This window comes from Lycorma delicatula, chromosome 3, assembly GCF_047948215.1.
Source record: "Lycorma delicatula isolate Av1 chromosome 3, ASM4794821v1, whole genome shotgun sequence".
NCBI classification, from domain to species: domain Eukaryota; kingdom Metazoa; phylum Arthropoda; class Insecta; order Hemiptera; family Fulgoridae; genus Lycorma; species Lycorma delicatula.
The window spans coordinates 87,188,142-87,207,121 of record NC_134457.1 but is presented as its reverse complement, the minus strand read 5'-3'; the positions used below and the strand labels follow the sequence as shown (position 1 = coordinate 87,207,121).

Below are 18,980 nucleotides of genomic sequence, written 5' to 3'. Positions count from 1 at the left end.
ACATTTTATACTATTAATCTTGACTTTTGTTTACCTATCAAGTAAGTTACAGGACTTCACACCGTGTAAAATTTGGTACTTTATCTCTGTTAGGTATCTGTTCCATCAACTCACCGGCTTGGTCTAGTGGTGAACGCGTCTTCCCAAATCAGCTGATTTGGAAGTTGACAGTTCCAATATTCAAGTCCTAGTAAAGTCAGTTATTTTTACATGGATTTGAATACTAGGTCGTGGATACCAGTGTTCTTTGGTGGTTCGGTTTCAATTAACCACACATCTCAGGAATGGTTGAACTGAGACTGTACAAGACTACATTTCATTTACACTCATACTTATCGTCCTCATTCATCCTCTGAAGTATTATCTGAATGGTAATTACCGGAGGCTAAACAGGAAAAAGAAAGAAAGGTATCTGTTCCAAAAGTCCTAGAAATGCTCTTAAAAATCATCCTTCACCTTTTTGCATCCATCCTCATTTGGAGAATATGGCTATACTAAACTTTAATTTATTGTTAAAATGTATTCTTATTTTCAAAGTTACTTTTAAAGATGTACACTAATAACTTTCCATATAACTGCATGTCTGTCTTGCAAACCTTTTGTGCATCCATATGGACATTTATGCTTTTGCCTTTTTCACTCTAATCAACACCGTTATAGAAACAATTATATTCTAACAATTTTTCACAGCCATTCCCTTTCTTTTTATTACTTGATGAAACAGGCACATTGAACTGATGTTTTGGTATCTCATCCAATACGTTTTGTTTTTATTGTTTATTTAATGTTCTATATTCCAAACATCATACAGATTGTTTCCAATATAAAACTTGTCTGTATTCCAATTCTGCTTAATGAGTAACTTACAAAGAGTAACTTACACCTAGTCCACTCCTTCACCATTCAATTCAGTAGCAGCAGTACTTTGATGCAAATGGACTTTTGATAGAGCTGTGGCTCAAATAATCCACTACCACAGTATTCCTTTCAGCATATTGGTATTTTATAAGTGCACAGTGTGTCTCTCACTGTTCCTCACTGTAGGCTTGGAAATTGCTGCTGTTTGTCCATGTTTAGTTATTTTAATAATACCATTTTTCAGAGCTTATCTATCAGATGACCATCCCCTTATCCCTGCATGCAGTAGCCTACATCAACACCTCCTAATCCTTACGGTTAGGAAGACAATGGATGAAAAAATGCTAGGCCCTTTTTGGAATCTAAAATTCTGTTTTCTTACCACCAAATAATTGGCTGAGAAGTTAATAATTACTGAACAAATAAACAGTTCCATAGTAAATATGTATGTTTTTGTAGTAAGCTTTTTTGTTCTTCTTTTTATAATCATATGATACCACACCAAAAGATTAATTATGAAAAATACAATGTATGATAAGAAAATACAATTTATCTATATTGGCTTATTTATGCATGAATTGTGTTTTGGGTACAGTACATTTATTCATAATTTAAAAAAAAAACATGTTTGATAAGATACTGTGGTATCTAATACAGATTTGGGCAATTATGGGTGTATTAATAATTTATATTTAATAATATAACTGGATGACTTTTGTCATATAACAAATTGAAACATAGAAATTCAAACCAAGCACTATTGGTAGAACTTCAACAGTGATGGCTTGTGTATAGACACTGTGGAACTGCAGCACTCCTTACTTCCACTTGATATTATCGATAACATTTAATATAATGAGTCCTTTTTTCTTAAATTCTTTCTTTATACTTGTACAATATATAATCCTTAAGCTTAATGTCAGTAGTCATCCCCCAGTTTATGAAAAATATACAAAAAATCTGTGCATAGAACAGTGCGGTTCACAGTTCCAGTGGTGTGGTGTTTGGCTGTTGTGCGCATATGCACATTGGAAGCTGCACGTGAGGCTGTGGGGGAGAGAGAGCACTGTTGCTCTCACAGTGCCGACCCTGGAATTCTGGTGGAAGGTAGCTTTTTTTACTCCGTGTGTGAATGGAACATTACTTGTTCGTTCCCTTTTCTAGTTTAGTTGGTGGAAGGAATATGAAAGTGATTTAGTTGGTTTTTCAGTAGTGATCAGAAGATGGCAGAAAGCAAGGGCTCTTTGATTGCCAAATCTGTCAAAAAACATGCAGGTAGTTAGTAAAAACTAGTTATGTATTTGTTTCTGTGTTCATAGAAATTTAAATTAAGCACCATTGGACTATAGTGTTTTTAAACAGAATTTTATTAAGTTATTATCTAGAAATACTAAAAAGTATCTGTATTGACATTTTATTATTTTTTTCGGTTAAATCGATTATGGTTTTTAAGCACAGTGTGCTTAAAAACCACACATCTCAGGAATGGTCGAACTGAGAATGTACAAGACTACACTTCATTTACACTCATACATATCATCCTCATTCATCCTCTGAAGAATTATCTAAACGGTAGTTACCGGAGGCTAAACAGGAAAGAAAGAAAGGATTCTCTGTCACTGCTGGCCTGTCAGCTGACAATAAAGACTTACTCATGAATTATTATTATCATCATCGACGACGGAAAACAATATAAAGAAAATTATGGATTCATCCCTATATAAAAGTAAATGTCAGTAGACAATTGTTTATTATAAAGAGTTGTTAGACGTTAAACCAAAATTTAACCCAGTTACAGAATAAGTAAAAATGCATTCAGGGAGTTAATGGATTCAATCAGACCAATAATAATTAAACGTAACACTAAAAAAACAATTGGTGTTAAGATAAGTAGAAATTTTATTTAAAATTGTAAAAAAAAACCTTTTAAATTAACAAAAGTCTTTATAGAAAACATGAATATTCAAGCATATAAGAGAGAATGAATAGCTGTGGGAATAAAGACTGTCTAAAACGCCGTTTGATGAGTAAAGTTACAAATGTTATAAACGAATAGCAACAGAGAATATATCATATTCTCTGGTGCAGACTGCCATGAATCTATGTAATATATTTAGTCTATTACCATTTAATTGTTTATGTTGTAATTTAAATGCGTTTATATTTTCCGCTTACATAGCAGATCTTCGGTTAGTGTAGAAATTTGTATTTTAAATTTTCTTCAGATATTTCATTTACGTCTGGTAGTAAAAATTTGGAAAGACAGAGTTTAAAAAAGGTATAAACAGTACAATAAGAGTTAGTTGATACTATATTATAGCATAATGTAATAATATTAAAAACAGTGTATTAAGTATTGCAAAAATTAATACTCAGTACCCACTCTATGTTTAGAAATGCATTAAAAAAAATATCTGGCTCTTGCTCTTGTAATTTGTAACGATTACGCAGCCTCAGATAAAAACATTTCATAATTCATATAAAAATATTACGTACTGCAAGAAAGTGTACTGTATTTTATATTGTATCGGTGACGTGTCTATGAGTGTACGTTTTTCGAGTACTTTGTACTCGTGATACACAAGACACACTCACACTGTTTCAGTGTGATAACAGCCTTAATTCTAACAAGTTAATTTCAGTTGGAGGTTCGAAGTAGATTTTTATATTTAGGTATATTTTGATAACATTAAAACTTCGAACTGTTTTGGGTTAAGATGATGCAATGCAATTTATCTACTGGGGCCGTACAGGTAATTATCACGATTATTGTTTTTTGTTATGCAGATGATTGGCGGTAGTTATCTGTTATGAATCGTGGTATAAGAATGATATTATGATTTTTTTTTATCAATATAATATTGCATAATCAGAGTTTAGTTAGAAAATGTATTTTAGAAGTGTTTATGTACTACATAATTCACAATTTCAGTGAAGAATTTAAGCAGCTGAATAAATCAAAAATGTCAATTAAAAAATAACGTGAGATTCTTAATTTGAAAACTATTTTTATATTTCCCCATAATTATCAACATTATTACATTTTAATTCTAAACTCACTAAATCAGTACCCAAATATACCCCAGCCATTCAACTGTAGAATCATTGATATTTTTTTTGGGGTGTGGCAAAATACTTACCTACTTAGATGAGTTTTAAAAATATTACGTACTGCAAGAAAGTGTACTGTATTTTATATTGCATCGGTGACGTGTCTATGACTGTACGTTTTTCGAGTACTTTGTACTCGTGATACACAAGACACACTCACACTGTTTCAGTGTGATAACAGCCTTAATTCTAACAAGTTAATTTCAGTTGGAGGTTCGAAGTAGATTTTTGTATTTAGGTATATTTTGATAACATTAAAACTTCGAACTGTTTTGGGTTAAGATGATGCAGTGCAATTTATCTACTGGGGCCGTACAGGTAATTATCACGATTATTGTTTTTTGTTATGCAGATGATTGGCGGTAGTTATCTGTTATGAATCGTGGTATAAGAATGATATTATGATTTTTTTTTATCAATATAATATTGCATAATCAGAGTTTAGTTAGAAAATGTATTTTAGAAGTGTTTATGTACTACATAATTCACAATTTCAGTGAAGAATTTAAGCAGCTGAATAAATCAAAAATGTCAATTAAAAAATAACGTGAGATTCTTAATTTGAAAACTATTTTTATATTTCCCCATAATTATCAACATTATTACATTTCAATTCTAAACTCACTAAATCAGTACCCAAATATACCCCAGCCATTCAACTGTAGAATGATTGATATTTTTTTTGGGGTGTGGCAAAATACTTACCTACTTAGATGAGTTTTAATAAATAAATAGGTGAAACTTTCAAGTCAGGGCTGTAATTGAAATTTTAAGATATTGCCAACTCGCTCCTGGATCAATTGTCATATAAGTTCTGAAAGTTTCATGGTGGTCCAATATTTCTGCAGTTTATGGGTAAGGAAATTTTCGTCATATTGCATCACAATATGAGGCAATGTAGCTTCTCTAAAAGTGGATTACAGGTACTGAGAATCTTAAATCACTGCCAGCACAATCTTACCAATCAAGGCTCTAAATTTCTTGCTTGTTGGGGAAGATGGATATTTCCATTACATTGAATCACATTATCATTCTAGTTGTCAGTGATGTAGGTCTACCCATGATTCATTTCTAGTAATAATCTTATTAAGTTTGCCCTTTCCTTCATTATTTTCCAAGAAATGTTGGAAGCAGAGGCCTTTGTATGTTATTTTGTGTTTGTCAGTTGTCTGACCTCTTTCTTCAGAATTCAAACAAGAGTTAGTGGTTGATGTTAACTGACGTGACACGTTTTTTGCAACGGACAGTAATTAATATTTCTTGTTATTGTTGTTGTTGATCACCGATCGTTGTGGCTCAGCTGGTCCCAGACTTGTTATAACCACATAGAACAGTAACAGAAAACTCGATGTTGCAAAGCATTTCACAATCTCGTCCACCCCCGCCCCTTGAAGAGGTTGCTTAAAAAAATACTACATAGAGATATAGAAATAATAATGACAATATTAAAGAAGTTAATGTCTAATTTTTCTTTAAAAGGAAATTGGCAATAAACACAATTTGTTAATTGGTCTCTTCAATACACCATTTGAAGTCTTGACAGTGACAACCTGAACTTTGTTAACTTCTGCTGGATGAAGTTCTACAATACAAGCCATTTTCCATTGTAAAGAGGGAAGAGAGTCTTCCTTGAGGATAACCATGTCACCAATCCTTAAATTAGGTGAAGAAGTGGTCCACTTCCTTCTCTGCTGTAGGCCATTCAAGTAGTCTCGTGACCACTGTGACCAGAAGTGCTGCAACAACTGTTGGATTTGTTGCCAATGAGATAGTTTATTTGCTGGAAGATCAGATATGGAAGGTTCAGGATTAGTTGTGACTACATCACTGATTAAAAAGTGAGAAGGAGTTAAAGGAGAAAGATCAATTGGGTTATCTGACAAAGGAACTAATGGTTGTGAATTTATGTATGCCTCTACCTGCATTAATAATGTTACAAACTGAACGTAAGTTAAATCTGATATTTTTATGATATGTTTTGACAAGTTTGACTGATGACTTCCATAAACCTCCAAAGTGTGGAGCCTTGGGTGGTATCCCCTTTTGGGATACAGAGGTTAAGATAGAACTCTTGAATTCCTTGTTCTTCTGTAACTCAGCTAGTTCAAGCAGTTCTCACTGAACACCAACAAAATTAATTCCATTGTCCGACTATATATCTTTAGGTTCCCCCGTCTTGAGATAAATCTTCAAAGTGCTGCCAAGAAAGACTGTAGTAAGATCTACTAGTTCTAAATGTAAAGCCTAGCAAATGAAAAGTGCAATATAACATTTTACTGGTGTAGCTCCTCTTCATTTAGCTAATTTAAAATGAAATGGACCATAATAGTCTACACCTGTGGTGTAGAAAGGATGAGGTAGTGTTTGAACTCTTGATCTTGGTAAATCACCCATAATTTGTGTCTGAAGTTTTGGATTTACTTTGAAGCATGTGATGCATTGATGAAAAAGTTTACTCCTGCCATTGATCGGCCAATATTTTTGACGAATAATGTTTAACAATAACTGGCCCTGCATGAAGCATTTTGATGAGAAAATGTCTGGCACTGAAATCAGTAAATGTATGACTCTTTGGTAAGATGATGTGGTGAATTTGATCTGGAGTTAAATATGATTGCTGTAATCTTCCACCAACTCGTATTACATTGTTTTAGTCTAAGAATGGACTTCAGAGAAATGAATTTCCTGGTTTTGGTCAGTGGTTTTCCTAGCTACAAATCATTAAGATCACTTGGAAATGATTCCTTTTGCACAATCTTCACCAAAGCACACTCTGCTAATCGAAGTTCAGAAGCTGATAATGGACAGCAAAGGCGTGAATTCTGTGCTTGAGAGTTATTAATAAAGTGTAAACAGTAACTCATTACACGTTGAACCTTTGTAAAAATAGAAAAATTGATCATTTGGTTTTCAGCTGTAACACATGATAAAACTGTACGATGATGCTCTGACATTTGATCGCCAATTGGAACACTGAATGGCTCTTCTGGAGATTCTTGTGACATACAAAAATGAAGGCCCCTTCTAATACAAGTCTGCCTTTGTAATCTCATTTGCATTAAGCTTCTTGACAGATAGTCAGCAGGATTGTTTTGACTCTTCAAATGCTTCCACAAACTGATGTCGGTGTTAGTTTGTATCTTAGATACCCTGTCAGGAATTAATGTTGTCTAATGAGAAGATGGAGCTTTAATCCATGCTAATGTTATAGTCAAATCAGTGTAATATGAAATTGAATCAACTTGAAGATGTAATTCATTAACAGTTCATTTGCATAGTTCAGATAACAACAAAGTGCCACACAACTCTAGTCTGGATAACAAAATTTTCTTTAATGGTGCTACACAAAATTTTGACGTGACTAAATTAACAGTGATGATTCCATCATGGTCAATACACTTGAGGTATATACAGCCACCATATGTGGATTCTGAAACATCTGCGAATCCAGGTATCTCAAACTACACAACACCCTTCTGTTTAGGGACTATGGGCCTTTGGACTTGAATGTTTGATAGCATATGCAATGACTCTTGAAACTGAATCCACTCTTTAAGTAATTCATCAAGCACCTTTTCATCCCATCATAGTGAATAGGATTACAATTTTTGCATGATTAATTTTGTGGTTAAAATTACTGGACCTATGATTCCAAGGTGATCGAAAATCCTTCCGACTGCTGACAAAATAGTACCGTTTAGTTATTTTTACAGCTGTTTTCTTCACAAAAAAAAAAAACTGGAATACATTTTGTCTGGAATTCAACATAAGATCCAATGTCTTAATTGTAGTGTCTTGATCAATCTCAAAGCAACCCTTAGCCACATCTTCTAATGGAATGTCAGAATGTCTGGATTGTTAGCGCTCCACTTTCTAAGATGAAAACCGCCTCGCTGAAGCAGGTGATTTAAATCATGCCATAGTTGTTTTGCTTCCTTTATTATCTTGGTTCCAGTTATAACATCATCCACATAAAAATCCTCTATGACTACCTAGGATGCAACTGGAAAGGAGGATTTTTCATCCAATGCTAGCTGCTTTAGAGCTCTTATTGCTAGATAAGGAGCACTTGCAGTGCCATAAGTGATTGTTAGCAATTTAAATGTTTTAATATGATCTTCTGGCTGGTCTTTCCAGCCAGAAAGGATTAGTTGTCTAATCTAATCTAATCTTAAAAAGATTAGTTGTAAATTTTCTGAGGTGATTGGTTGTTAATCTGACGGTAGATTTTTTCAATATCTGTTTTGCAACATATGGATGTGTTCTGAATTTTGATACAATATTGACAAGATTTGATTGTACTGTTGAACTAACGATTGAGATGTCATTCAATGAAACACCGGAGCTTGTTTTTGAGGATACATCAAAAACTACCTGTAATTTGGTGGTTCTTCCCTTAATACTTCCCTTAATACTGTGTGATGCGGAATGTAATAAGCTTTTAATGAATTATCTTCAGTCATTGTAATTTCTTTCATATGTCCTAGCTTTTTGTATTCTTTCATGAATTGGATGTATTGTGAACGCATCTCTGGCCTTAACGGATAAACACCTCTCTAATGATAAAAATCTTCTGAATGCAGAATCCTTTGATTCACTGAGCTCACAAATATCACTTTTCAAGGGAATTTGCACACAGTACCTTACAAGATCATCCCTGATGGTTGTATTCATATATAAGTCTTTGGAAAATTTCTGGTATACTGCCTTTCAGAGCAACCATCTGTCCCAAAACTTCTGTATGGTTTTATTGATGTCGTCCAGCGTAGATAGATGGCAAACTGTGGTTATGTGCGACATAGTATTGGTTGTTACCTTGCCAGAAATGATCCAACCAAGCATTGTATTTTGAAGAGTTGGAGATGAATCATGAAGTTTTAGTCTTCCATCACGTAGCAAGTCAAAAAATAAATCTGCTCCAATGAGGAGGTCAATGTCACTCGGTTGATTGAAATGAGGATCTGCTAACTGAACATTAGATGGAATTTTTATGTCTGATTTCTCAAATGGCACAGTTGGTAAATGTTTGGTAATACATGTTAGGACTACACAATCAATAGTGAAGGAAAATGTATTAAATCTTGATTTAATGACAGATTGAACATCTTTAGAAGTTTTGGTAGTGCATGTTCCAATTCCATTCACTTCTACAGACACATTTGCAAATGGCAAGCCTAGTTTTTTGACTGCCTTCTCAGTCACAAAATGTGACTGGACCCTGACTCTAATAGTGCACGATAAAGGTGAGGAGTCCCATGATGATCGAGAACAAACACTAGGGCACTAGACAACAACACTGAAGAAGGAACACCTTGGCACAATATACGTGATGTGGACACAATTGATTGATTTTTACTACTGGATTCAGCCTTGGAAATTGATGTATTTGATTCAGAATGCAAAGGTTTTTCTTTTCTGAATAATACAATAACACATTGTGATGTTTACCATAAAGTTTGCATGAGCCCACACCACAATTTTTTATTTTATGATCACCAGAAGAAAGGCAGTTAAAGCACAGTCCTAACTTCTGCACTTCCCTTTCTCTATCATTAATGGATAATGATTTGAACTTATCATACAAATACAATGGGTGGGAATTGTCACATAATGAACATTTCTTTATTGAAGTAATTTTAAATGTGGATATATTATTTTTTGAATTTTGTTTGAGTTTTGATTGGGAATTTCCGGTTTGAGATTGTTTTAATAAGGGTGCTGGCCCTTATCTTCAGAAATTTTATTAAATCAGATAAAACGAGCATATTGTTAGAATCTGTCTCTGCTTCCCACTAATAGTGATTAGTTTTATCCAACTTGCTGATAATCAAATGAATTATTAGAGTGTCCCGGTGTTCAGTGGGTTGACCTAATGTATGAAAGGCATACACATATTGTACATCGTCAATTAATTTTCTCAAATTAAACTACACTCTTTATCTAATTTATTTAGATTGAAAATGGTTGAGAGGTGTTGATTAAATACCTTTTGTTTTGAAACCTCTCCATCAAGAGGTCCTAATTAATTTTATAATTTTCGGATGACCCTTCTAGAGATTGTAAGACACTGGTGGCACTGTCCTTTAAAGACAATTTCGGATAGTGAAATTTCTGACAATTAGATTTGGTTTGTCATGAAATGATGACCATTCGTTATATTCTCCCGAAAATGTGGGCAGCTTGATAGCTGGTAACGAAAAGCGGGGATAAGCCCAAATTGACTCATTATTTTCGTCGGTTGTTTCATGGTTTACACCGATAGTGTCAGATTTACTAAGCTGCTGAATTTTAGTTTGGGCTGCGTAGTTAATCGATAGAATGTATCTTTAAATAGTGCCCAAATCATCATGGCTTTCAAAATCGTCTAAATGTCGATTTCGGTTTGAATTTTTTTGAAATCCGATAACAGTTCTTGAAATTTAACTAACTAAATTTTAAGCCGAGTAACGTCATCTGATTTGTCTAAGTGACTATTGAATCTTGTCATTTATCCCTTAACTACACCTCGTTTTTTAATTAAAAGCTTTAACTGTTCTGAATCCTCCATTTTTAAATTAACAATAATAAAGGTATGATTGTTCACAAATAATCGTATTATTCGACAGGTGTAATAACAATATTTAAAACGGCACAAGTTTAATGATTGAATAGAAGCACGCACACAGAAAAGTGAATAATTAAAAACAGGCTATTGTTTAAGACGAAATAATATTTTGAAAATTTTTTTTCGAATAAATTAAAATTAACTAGTCTGTGACTCATCTGAATTATTGTGGTCACGGGGCGTAGCCTCAAATATTTCTGGATGATTATGTTAGCATAGGCTGTACGAAGTAGCCGACGTCACTGATGATGAGATAAGTGTCGCATGTCTACAAGTAATTAGTAGTCAAATTAACACAAACACGAAAAATACACTTTTTTCATGATCACGGCAACCCCCAACGCCAGGTAAGTATCCGAAAATTACACTTGCATTTAGTTTTTATTACACTGATTAATAATGAAGCTGGTTAAGGATACACGACTATTCGGTCGGTCGGACCAAACTTGGATGATGTTAACTGACAGTGACACGCTTTTTGCAATGGTCTGTAATTAATATTTCTTGTTATTATTCTTATTGTTGATCACCGATCGTTGTGGCTCAGCTGGTCCCAGACTCGTTATAATCATATAGTACAGGAACTGGAAACTTACTATTGCAAAGTATTTCACAATCTAATCCAGTTACTAAGTTGTCTATCGCTATGCAACCTCACAGTTCAATAACCTCCATTTGTTCTGTTGCAATTTGAATAGGATTACAAAACCAGCTTTAGTTCGTTACATTTGAGTATCAGATTTTATTGGACATGTGTATAAATATCCTTTGAAAAAGCCTTTTTTCTCACAGTAAGTGAAGTGAGACACATTCACACTGCAAGCGCAGTAAACACGCTTCATGAGCACAGTTGTATTTTAAACTGAACTATGTGTGTTTATGTTTCCTATCTATTAACTGCTAATTTAATATAAAGCTGTGTTGTGTGACACGCTAATGATACCATAAAAAACTATACAGTTTTCAGTTGTCCCAAATAAGCTTGCAACCTACCTACTAGTGTGTCCTCTTTAAGATTTAATTAGCAAAAATTATATTTTTTTCCTAGTTCAATTGGGGTAAATGTACCTTTTCCTGAATTTTCTCAATAATTTTTTCTTTTAATTTAAGAATGAAACAATTGTTGGTATACTTTAATTATAATAGGGAATCAGTAATAAAAATAATTAATTTCATAATTTTGTTTTTCCCAATCCAGTATCAAAATATCAAATATACTGGGGTTCACCATCTTAGCTAGAAGGAAAAGATTGAGGGGGATTAAACTCAACAGCCTATCAGAAGAAGATGTTAGTGTTTTTTAAATTCCAGAAACAAGAAGACTGGCTAATTGTTGTCTAGCAACCACGTGTTGGTCTTTTTATTAGCAAATACAGCTTTGTGTCATCTAGAGCTTCAGAGTTCAGAATTTGGCAACAATGCATTTATTGGCCAAAAGTAATCATCTAGCCTTACATTTTTTCCACAGGCCAACATCTTTAATTTATAAAATTATTTCATTGTAATTTTGTTTACTTGTGATATTATATTTTTTAAGTAACTTGTTTAATGTATACATTTACAAATAATATATTATTGTAATAATTATCACATGTTTACTTGTTAATTAACCATTTAAATACAAAGCTTTTTAACTGTGCCACGCCTACTTATTTGGCTTTACCCTGCACTTGTTTGGTTGCAATCAGTTGAAAAATTATTTAAAAAAATCAATGTATTCGTAAAACCTACGGTTTGGTTGCAATCAGTTGAAAAATTATTTAAAAAAATCAATGTATTCGTAAAACCTACGAAACATGTCTGCAAAATTTCACTGTAATTGTTCAGTTTCATGTGTTTTCTTATTAATTGTAAACATCTTGTTATTTTCTTATTATTTAAAAATGAACCAGCTGAGCTTAAGTATTATTAAGCAATTAGTAAATTATAACTTCACTTTCTTTTAAAATGTCAACTAAACAACATTACTATTTTTACATTTGTTCTAGCTAGACAGTATATTTTAAGATATATTTAAAAATGTGTATTTAACTAAAGTATTATTGTGAATTAATGTAATGAATAATTAATTCAATGTAAATTCAAAAGTAAATAAAGGAAGTGCAACTTATCCATAGTTTATTTATCTGGCAATTACTCAGTGTATGCTACTACCACAACCAACGTGTTACAAACGTCACAAACTTTTTGAACGGACTGTAGACAAAGAGAGGTATACATCTAAATCAGCTATCTTTGTTGGCACGGATTTCTAACGCTAGTGCCCATTCCAGTATTTCTATATTTCAGTGTTTAGCATAGGTCACATGAGTGGGCAGGGTATAAAATGGATGGGCCTAACCTCAATTTTGCTGATATAAATTTGATGTTTAAAATGTAGTTTTATAAATGGCGAAGAGTCAAATTTGGACTGTAATTCTGATAGGGTTTATATGTATGTGTTGTGCGAATATATTAGTATATTCAATTCCATACTTGGGTGTATTCCAAGTATGGAATTGAATAAAATAAAATGACATACCTTATTTTTTCACACAAGATTTTTTCTTTTTTGTAAAATAGTGTTATTAAACTCAAAAAGTATTATAAAATTAAATTATTACCTTATTATTGCCTGGCCAAACACATGTAGTATATTATATTATATTTTGTTTAATTTTGTAATACTTTTAATATTTTTATATGTAATTTTTAATTTTAATAATTTTAACATTTTTATAAACGTACCATGACCGGAAAGAAATTGCGTCACATATTTATTAGGGCGAACCCATGAGGCGTCCCGCAAACCAACAACATTTGGAGAAAGATCATGCGTATAACAACCACCATCTGTCTCATCCCATCTGGCCTGCCACAAGGCATTGCCATGTTTTTCAATTTCTCGAACTTTATCCGAAGTCAACTCACCGGACTTCTTCGCAACATACCGCTGCTGCTTCTCAGACGCAAAATCAAGTCTATCGGTTTCATGCCTGCAATCACCAAGACTGCATCCCGCGAAATAGTACGGTAACCACCCGTTACCGTTACCGTTGAGCCCTTAATAATATGTCCCGATAACTTTTATATTTTTGCCTGTCCGCCAAAGCAGGTGCCGCGTATAGCATAATAGCCTTTATACAGGATGCTCATGGTCATGTTGAGCATATTTTTATCATAAATCACCAGTTCGATAGGCAGCTCGTACTTGTCACATTCTTCTAGAAATCTGATACACAGTCGTTTATTGAAGATCTTTCCTTCACTGGTGATCATCAACAGGACCACTATTGGATAGCCGCGGTTCATTCGTTTCACGTGTCGCCAACATCGCCGGTCTTTGTTTTTGCAGTAGTTGACTTTACGACAAACGTAATTGCAGCAAAACGTTTCTCGATCGCCGAAGTATTTGGAACACAAGTTGTTTTGCGGTTTTTCTTTAAAGTGTACCGCGTTCGTTTACGGTATACCGTCCTCGTAGGTTGCCATCACCACTATAAATCAACTGATCGATCTCTTTTACAAAGATATCGAAGCCTACTCGATACCGTCCATCGTCTATGTCGTTGTCCTTATTCACGACCACGAAACCGTGTTTTTTCCAGGCTACACCGCATAGGCGTTTAAACCGATCAAATTTCATATCGGTGTTTACACGATCTTGATATATATGTGACTTAAATTGAGATCGTCCTGTTTGAATACGAGAAGAAGGTTGGTGTTGTCCCGTACTAGGTGCTTCCCAACGTTGTAATGTGTCTGTGTGACATAAAAGCTATCGATGTTGTTGTGACGTCCCATCGAAAAGTGCTTGCGAATGTTATTTTGCTTTTCGCAAGCTACGTCATCGAAGATCATTATAGAATTCGGTTCAGCCTCGCAGGGATCATTACATTGTCGTTTTCAGAGTAGGAAAAATAACCGATCTTCGGTATACCGGTCATGACTTGTTCTAAAAATGTATATTTCAGTTAGTATAGCGATTTAGAAAACACGTAAATATTTCTGAACCTTAAGCCGTCGGGTGAAAACAAGTTGAATAGAACATCTGTTTTCTTGCAATTAGACGGTCCGCAAATAATACATTTACTCGTTTTCGGCAAAAGAGGACCATGTCGCTTTTTTCCGTTGTTAAAACCACCGCCGTATATTCGTCGAAATTTTGTTGCGTAATATTACCGACTTGTTGACGTTCCGACCTTGTTTAAGACTGACGCTATCAGCGTACAAAATCCGCCTTATTTATCCTACTGTTGTACCGTTTATCGAGTCCTTGTCACTTTTTAAACAGCTTATCGCCTTTTCTTCTACTTTCTCGACTAAATACATATTATTTTTAACGCTAGTTTTAGCATGCACTTCACTGTAAAATCTACTGCTCAACACTTGACCGTGAATATCCAGCAGCGTATATATGCAGGGACGAATATCGGTGTGTACTTTATGAACGGTAAATATTTCATTTGTCTAATTCGGCAAATATCCTTTGGCGAAGGTTTTTTTTTTAAATTTGTTTATACGTACTCGATCGCCGACTTTAAATTTCGGTAATGAAGGTTTTCGATATAGTACCGTGTTCAGTCCTCTTAAAACGGTAGATTCGTTTCTCTTATTTACATCTTTAGGTTTCATTCCGATAGTGCGATGACAAGTGCCATTATATTTAACAATCAATTTTGGAAGTAAATCTAACCACTTGTACGTACCCTGTTCGGTAAATTTTCTCCACATCATTGTTTTCAGAGTTCGGTTAAAACGTTCGACGATCGATGCTTTTTTATCCGAATGTGCAGAATAGTGATTTGTATTGTATGAAGCTAATAATTTTTTCACCGACAGATTGTTAAAACTTCTTGCCCGAATCTGTTTGAAAATGTAGCATCCTATGTTTATCCAATATAGATTTAAAGGCCTTGGCGATTTCTGTACTTTTTGTTTTGTTTTTCACCGCTACACTGAACGCCAGTTTAGAAACACAATTTATCATCGTCAGTATGTAACGATATCCTTTGTTTGATTTAGTATACGGTAACATCCCGACAAGATCAGCTTGATATAGGTCTGAAATATATTTCTTAGTTTTACAAAGAAACTAATAATTTTCTTTTTTAATTTCAGTTTCATAATGAGCAGGAGGTTTATTACGGAATTAGGCGTTGTCTTAATACAAAACATGAAGAAAGACATGAAATGAAAATAAATATAGAAAATATGCCAATGAAAGAGGTAATTAAGTGTGGAGTAATGATATTTACAACAAAAAATTCTTTATTAAAAAAAGGTGGAGGATTTATGCATAAAATAGAAAATGGTACTATATTACATACCTTTTTAAATAAAGGTTTTGCAAATTCGCAAAGTTTTCCACTCAAAATAAGTGAAACAAATGTTTTAAATGGTCGGGAAGCAATAACATGTCAGTTTTGCAAAATAAATGTTATTAAATTCGTAACCATTCCATGTACACATCCATTATGTTTCAAATGTAAATTATTATATTGTAAAAATGTACCTACTGAATGTAATTTATGTAAAACCTTAATTATAGCATTAAACAAATGTTTTTAATTTTATTTAAATTGAATTATTATTTTTCCATTTTACAGTCAAATGAATCAACAGCCGCAGAAGTAGGAGAGTATATTGTTTATCCGTTTTCAAACAATATATCCAATTTGTTAATATGTATTGTAAAACATGATGTGAATGAAGTTGATGAAAACGAGGAGGAGGATATTGAAATAAAGTCAATGTCGGAGGAAAACTCAAAGAAAAGTATTCATGTGAAATTTGTTTTAATAATTTGATAAAAATAATTTTTGTTTTGTGTGGACATGCAGTATGCGAATCGTGTAATGATCGACACGATGATGAATCAACGGTAAATGAAAAAAAATGTCCTTTTTGTAGGAGTCCGGTGCAATTAGTAATTGAAACAAAAGGACAAAAAGTAGCTTAAGTTAAACAAAAATTTTAAATTGCTGAAACAATTACATGCTAGTTTTGTAAATAAATATAATTAAATCAGTTTATGTAACACTTTAATTTAGTATTAAATAATTTGGATTGAATAGTTTATTATATTTCCCTTTTCTAACCGAATGAATCAGTTGCCATAGCAGAAGGAGAATATAATGTTTATTCATCTGTGAAAAAGGTATGTTAATAATTTACTGAGGATTTCTTTTTCTTTTAATTTTTTGTTAATATTTTTTGCTTCTAATATTTTTTGTTTCTGTTTAAGATTGATGTCGCAGTTGCAAAAGGAGATTCTTAAGAGTTACTGTGAGAGGCTGAACGCATTTAAAAAAGAACTAGAAGAAATTGAATTTGATATAAGACTATATGATGTCAAAAGAGGAATCAAAAAAATAAATCTAGGAGATGTTTGTCCCGTTTGCGGCGCTCAGCAAAAGGTTAAACACACTTCCATCCAGAACTATTAAAGAATGCGGATTAAATCGCTTCGAAAACGATGGATTAGTTTCATGTAAAGAATGTAACTGGACTATAACTTCTGAATCTAATTTATTTCATTGCGGAATTGCACATAAAATTTATAATGAGAATTGCAGTGTTGCTGAAGAATTAAACAATTGCTGTTTATTTTTTAAAGATAGCATAGTCTGTATTGACCTAATGACAAGTACTTTTAGTAAATGGGCAAGACTTTTTCCAAAGGTTGAATTGTTGATAGAAGCAGGATTTTATTTCACTGGTGTGATGGATTCTGTGGCTTGTTTCGAATGCGGTGTTGAAATTTTTGAATGGTTAGATAATGATAACCCATTTAAAGAACATAAAAAAGCTTCACCCGATTGCAAAATGGTGAAAAATAAAACTAAAGGTGCGTTGTATTTTAGAGTTCATTTCTATACGTTTATTAGTAGTATATAAGTAGTCACCTAATTATTTTCTATTTGTTTGTTCTAGATTTCTTGCTGACGTAGTGCTGTGAAGAAATAATGGGTTCGTCTTCACCTGAAGAGTATTTATCAATAATGGGAGAGGGTTCTTCCGATGAGACAGCTTGCGAATCCGAGTCCGATATCCTTAGCGATTCATGGATAATAGGATTTGTGCCGGGAGGTCGAATAAAATCGATAAATCATTTAATAAATATTTTGAAGAAAACATTCCCTTTATCAAGATTAGAAGTAATAAAGAAAGGAAAATATTTCGGTAATAAAACGGAAGTAGTAAAAATGAAAATACCGACAGTTATTGAATACCAATTTTTGCGAAACAAATTAACCGAATGGGAATTTTATCTTGTTTATTATTTGTAAAATAATATTTTAAACAAAAACAATGAATAAATAAATTTATAAATTGAAAAGGATTTTCTTATTCTATCCTTATTTTCTACCTTTAACATATAAGATAAAAATATTCAATTAAAATTCAGTTTATAATAAAATGATGGGTGTTAAACAAGGGAGAGAGCAAGAGAGATAAGCAAGCTCGTAGAAACTATTCGACAAGATCGGTTGAATTGAAAGGGTTAGATGACTTGTACCAGGCAGACTTAGTAGAGATGATACAATACTCGAGGTTTAATAGAGGATATAAATATATCCTTACAATTATAAATTGTTTTTCAAAATTTGCTTTTGCTTTTCCATTGAAGAGCAAAAACGCGGATGAAGTTGTAATGGATCTTAAGCCCATATTTCATAAACATAAAATGAAACATTTTCAAACCGATGATGGAAAAGAATGGTTTAATTCGAAATTGAGATCGTTATTACTAAAATTTAATATAAATCATTATTCGACTTATTCCGATAAAAAAGCATCAATAGTGGAGCGGTTCAATAGAACTCTCAAGACAAATATGTGGCGTAAATTTACCGAACAAGGTAATTACCGATGGGTAAGTATATTAGATGAAATAATTGAAAAATATAACAATAGGGTGCATAGAACTACCGGTTTTAAACCTAAACCGGTTTCTTATAAAAACGAACGCGAAGTGTTGTTAAATATATCAAAGGCTGCAAAACAACGTCATCAACATACGACCACGAATAAATTTTTTGACATCTTTATCGGAAAGCCTGAAAAAAACATAAAAAAGCGCGAAAGAGAGCCTGAAAAAGCCTAAAAAGTCTGCAGGCTAGCATGCGAGCTTTAAGTCCATATGTCAAGAGTGGTGGTTACTTGTTTAAACTCTGGTTATTCGCCACCTAATTCTCATGGTACACCCAGTTCTATTGCACAGAAAATTAATGGATAGAAGTTATTACTTTTGTAAACTTTTCAAATGCTGCAATGGTTTTTTATTAACCCTTCTGCTGCTATAATTAACCGAATAAATTAAATATTAAACACAATTATCAGTATACTTTTTGATAAGGCAAATTTTTTTCAAAGGCACTGTCAATATTTCCATCATTACGTAGCAAACAAAGTGCAACTGAAA

The 18,980-nt window shown here is 33.1% G+C and overlaps 1 protein-coding gene across 1 annotated transcript; it reads left to right on the top strand.

The window, feature by feature from the left end:
• The first annotated feature begins 4,150 nt into the window (after nt 1-4,150).
• On the top strand, nt 4,151-17,906 carry LOC142320926 (uncharacterized). Its single transcript, XM_075358911.1, has 4 exons — nt 4,151-4,287; nt 15,674-15,781; nt 16,162-16,330; nt 16,800-17,906. Exons 1-4 carry the CDS (start codon nt 4,252-4,254, stop codon nt 16,802-16,804), a joined length of 318 nt encoding a protein of 105 aa, XP_075215026.1. The 5' UTR covers nt 4,151-4,251; the 3' UTR covers nt 16,805-17,906.
• The last annotated feature ends 1,074 nt before the right edge of the window (nt 17,907-18,980 follow it).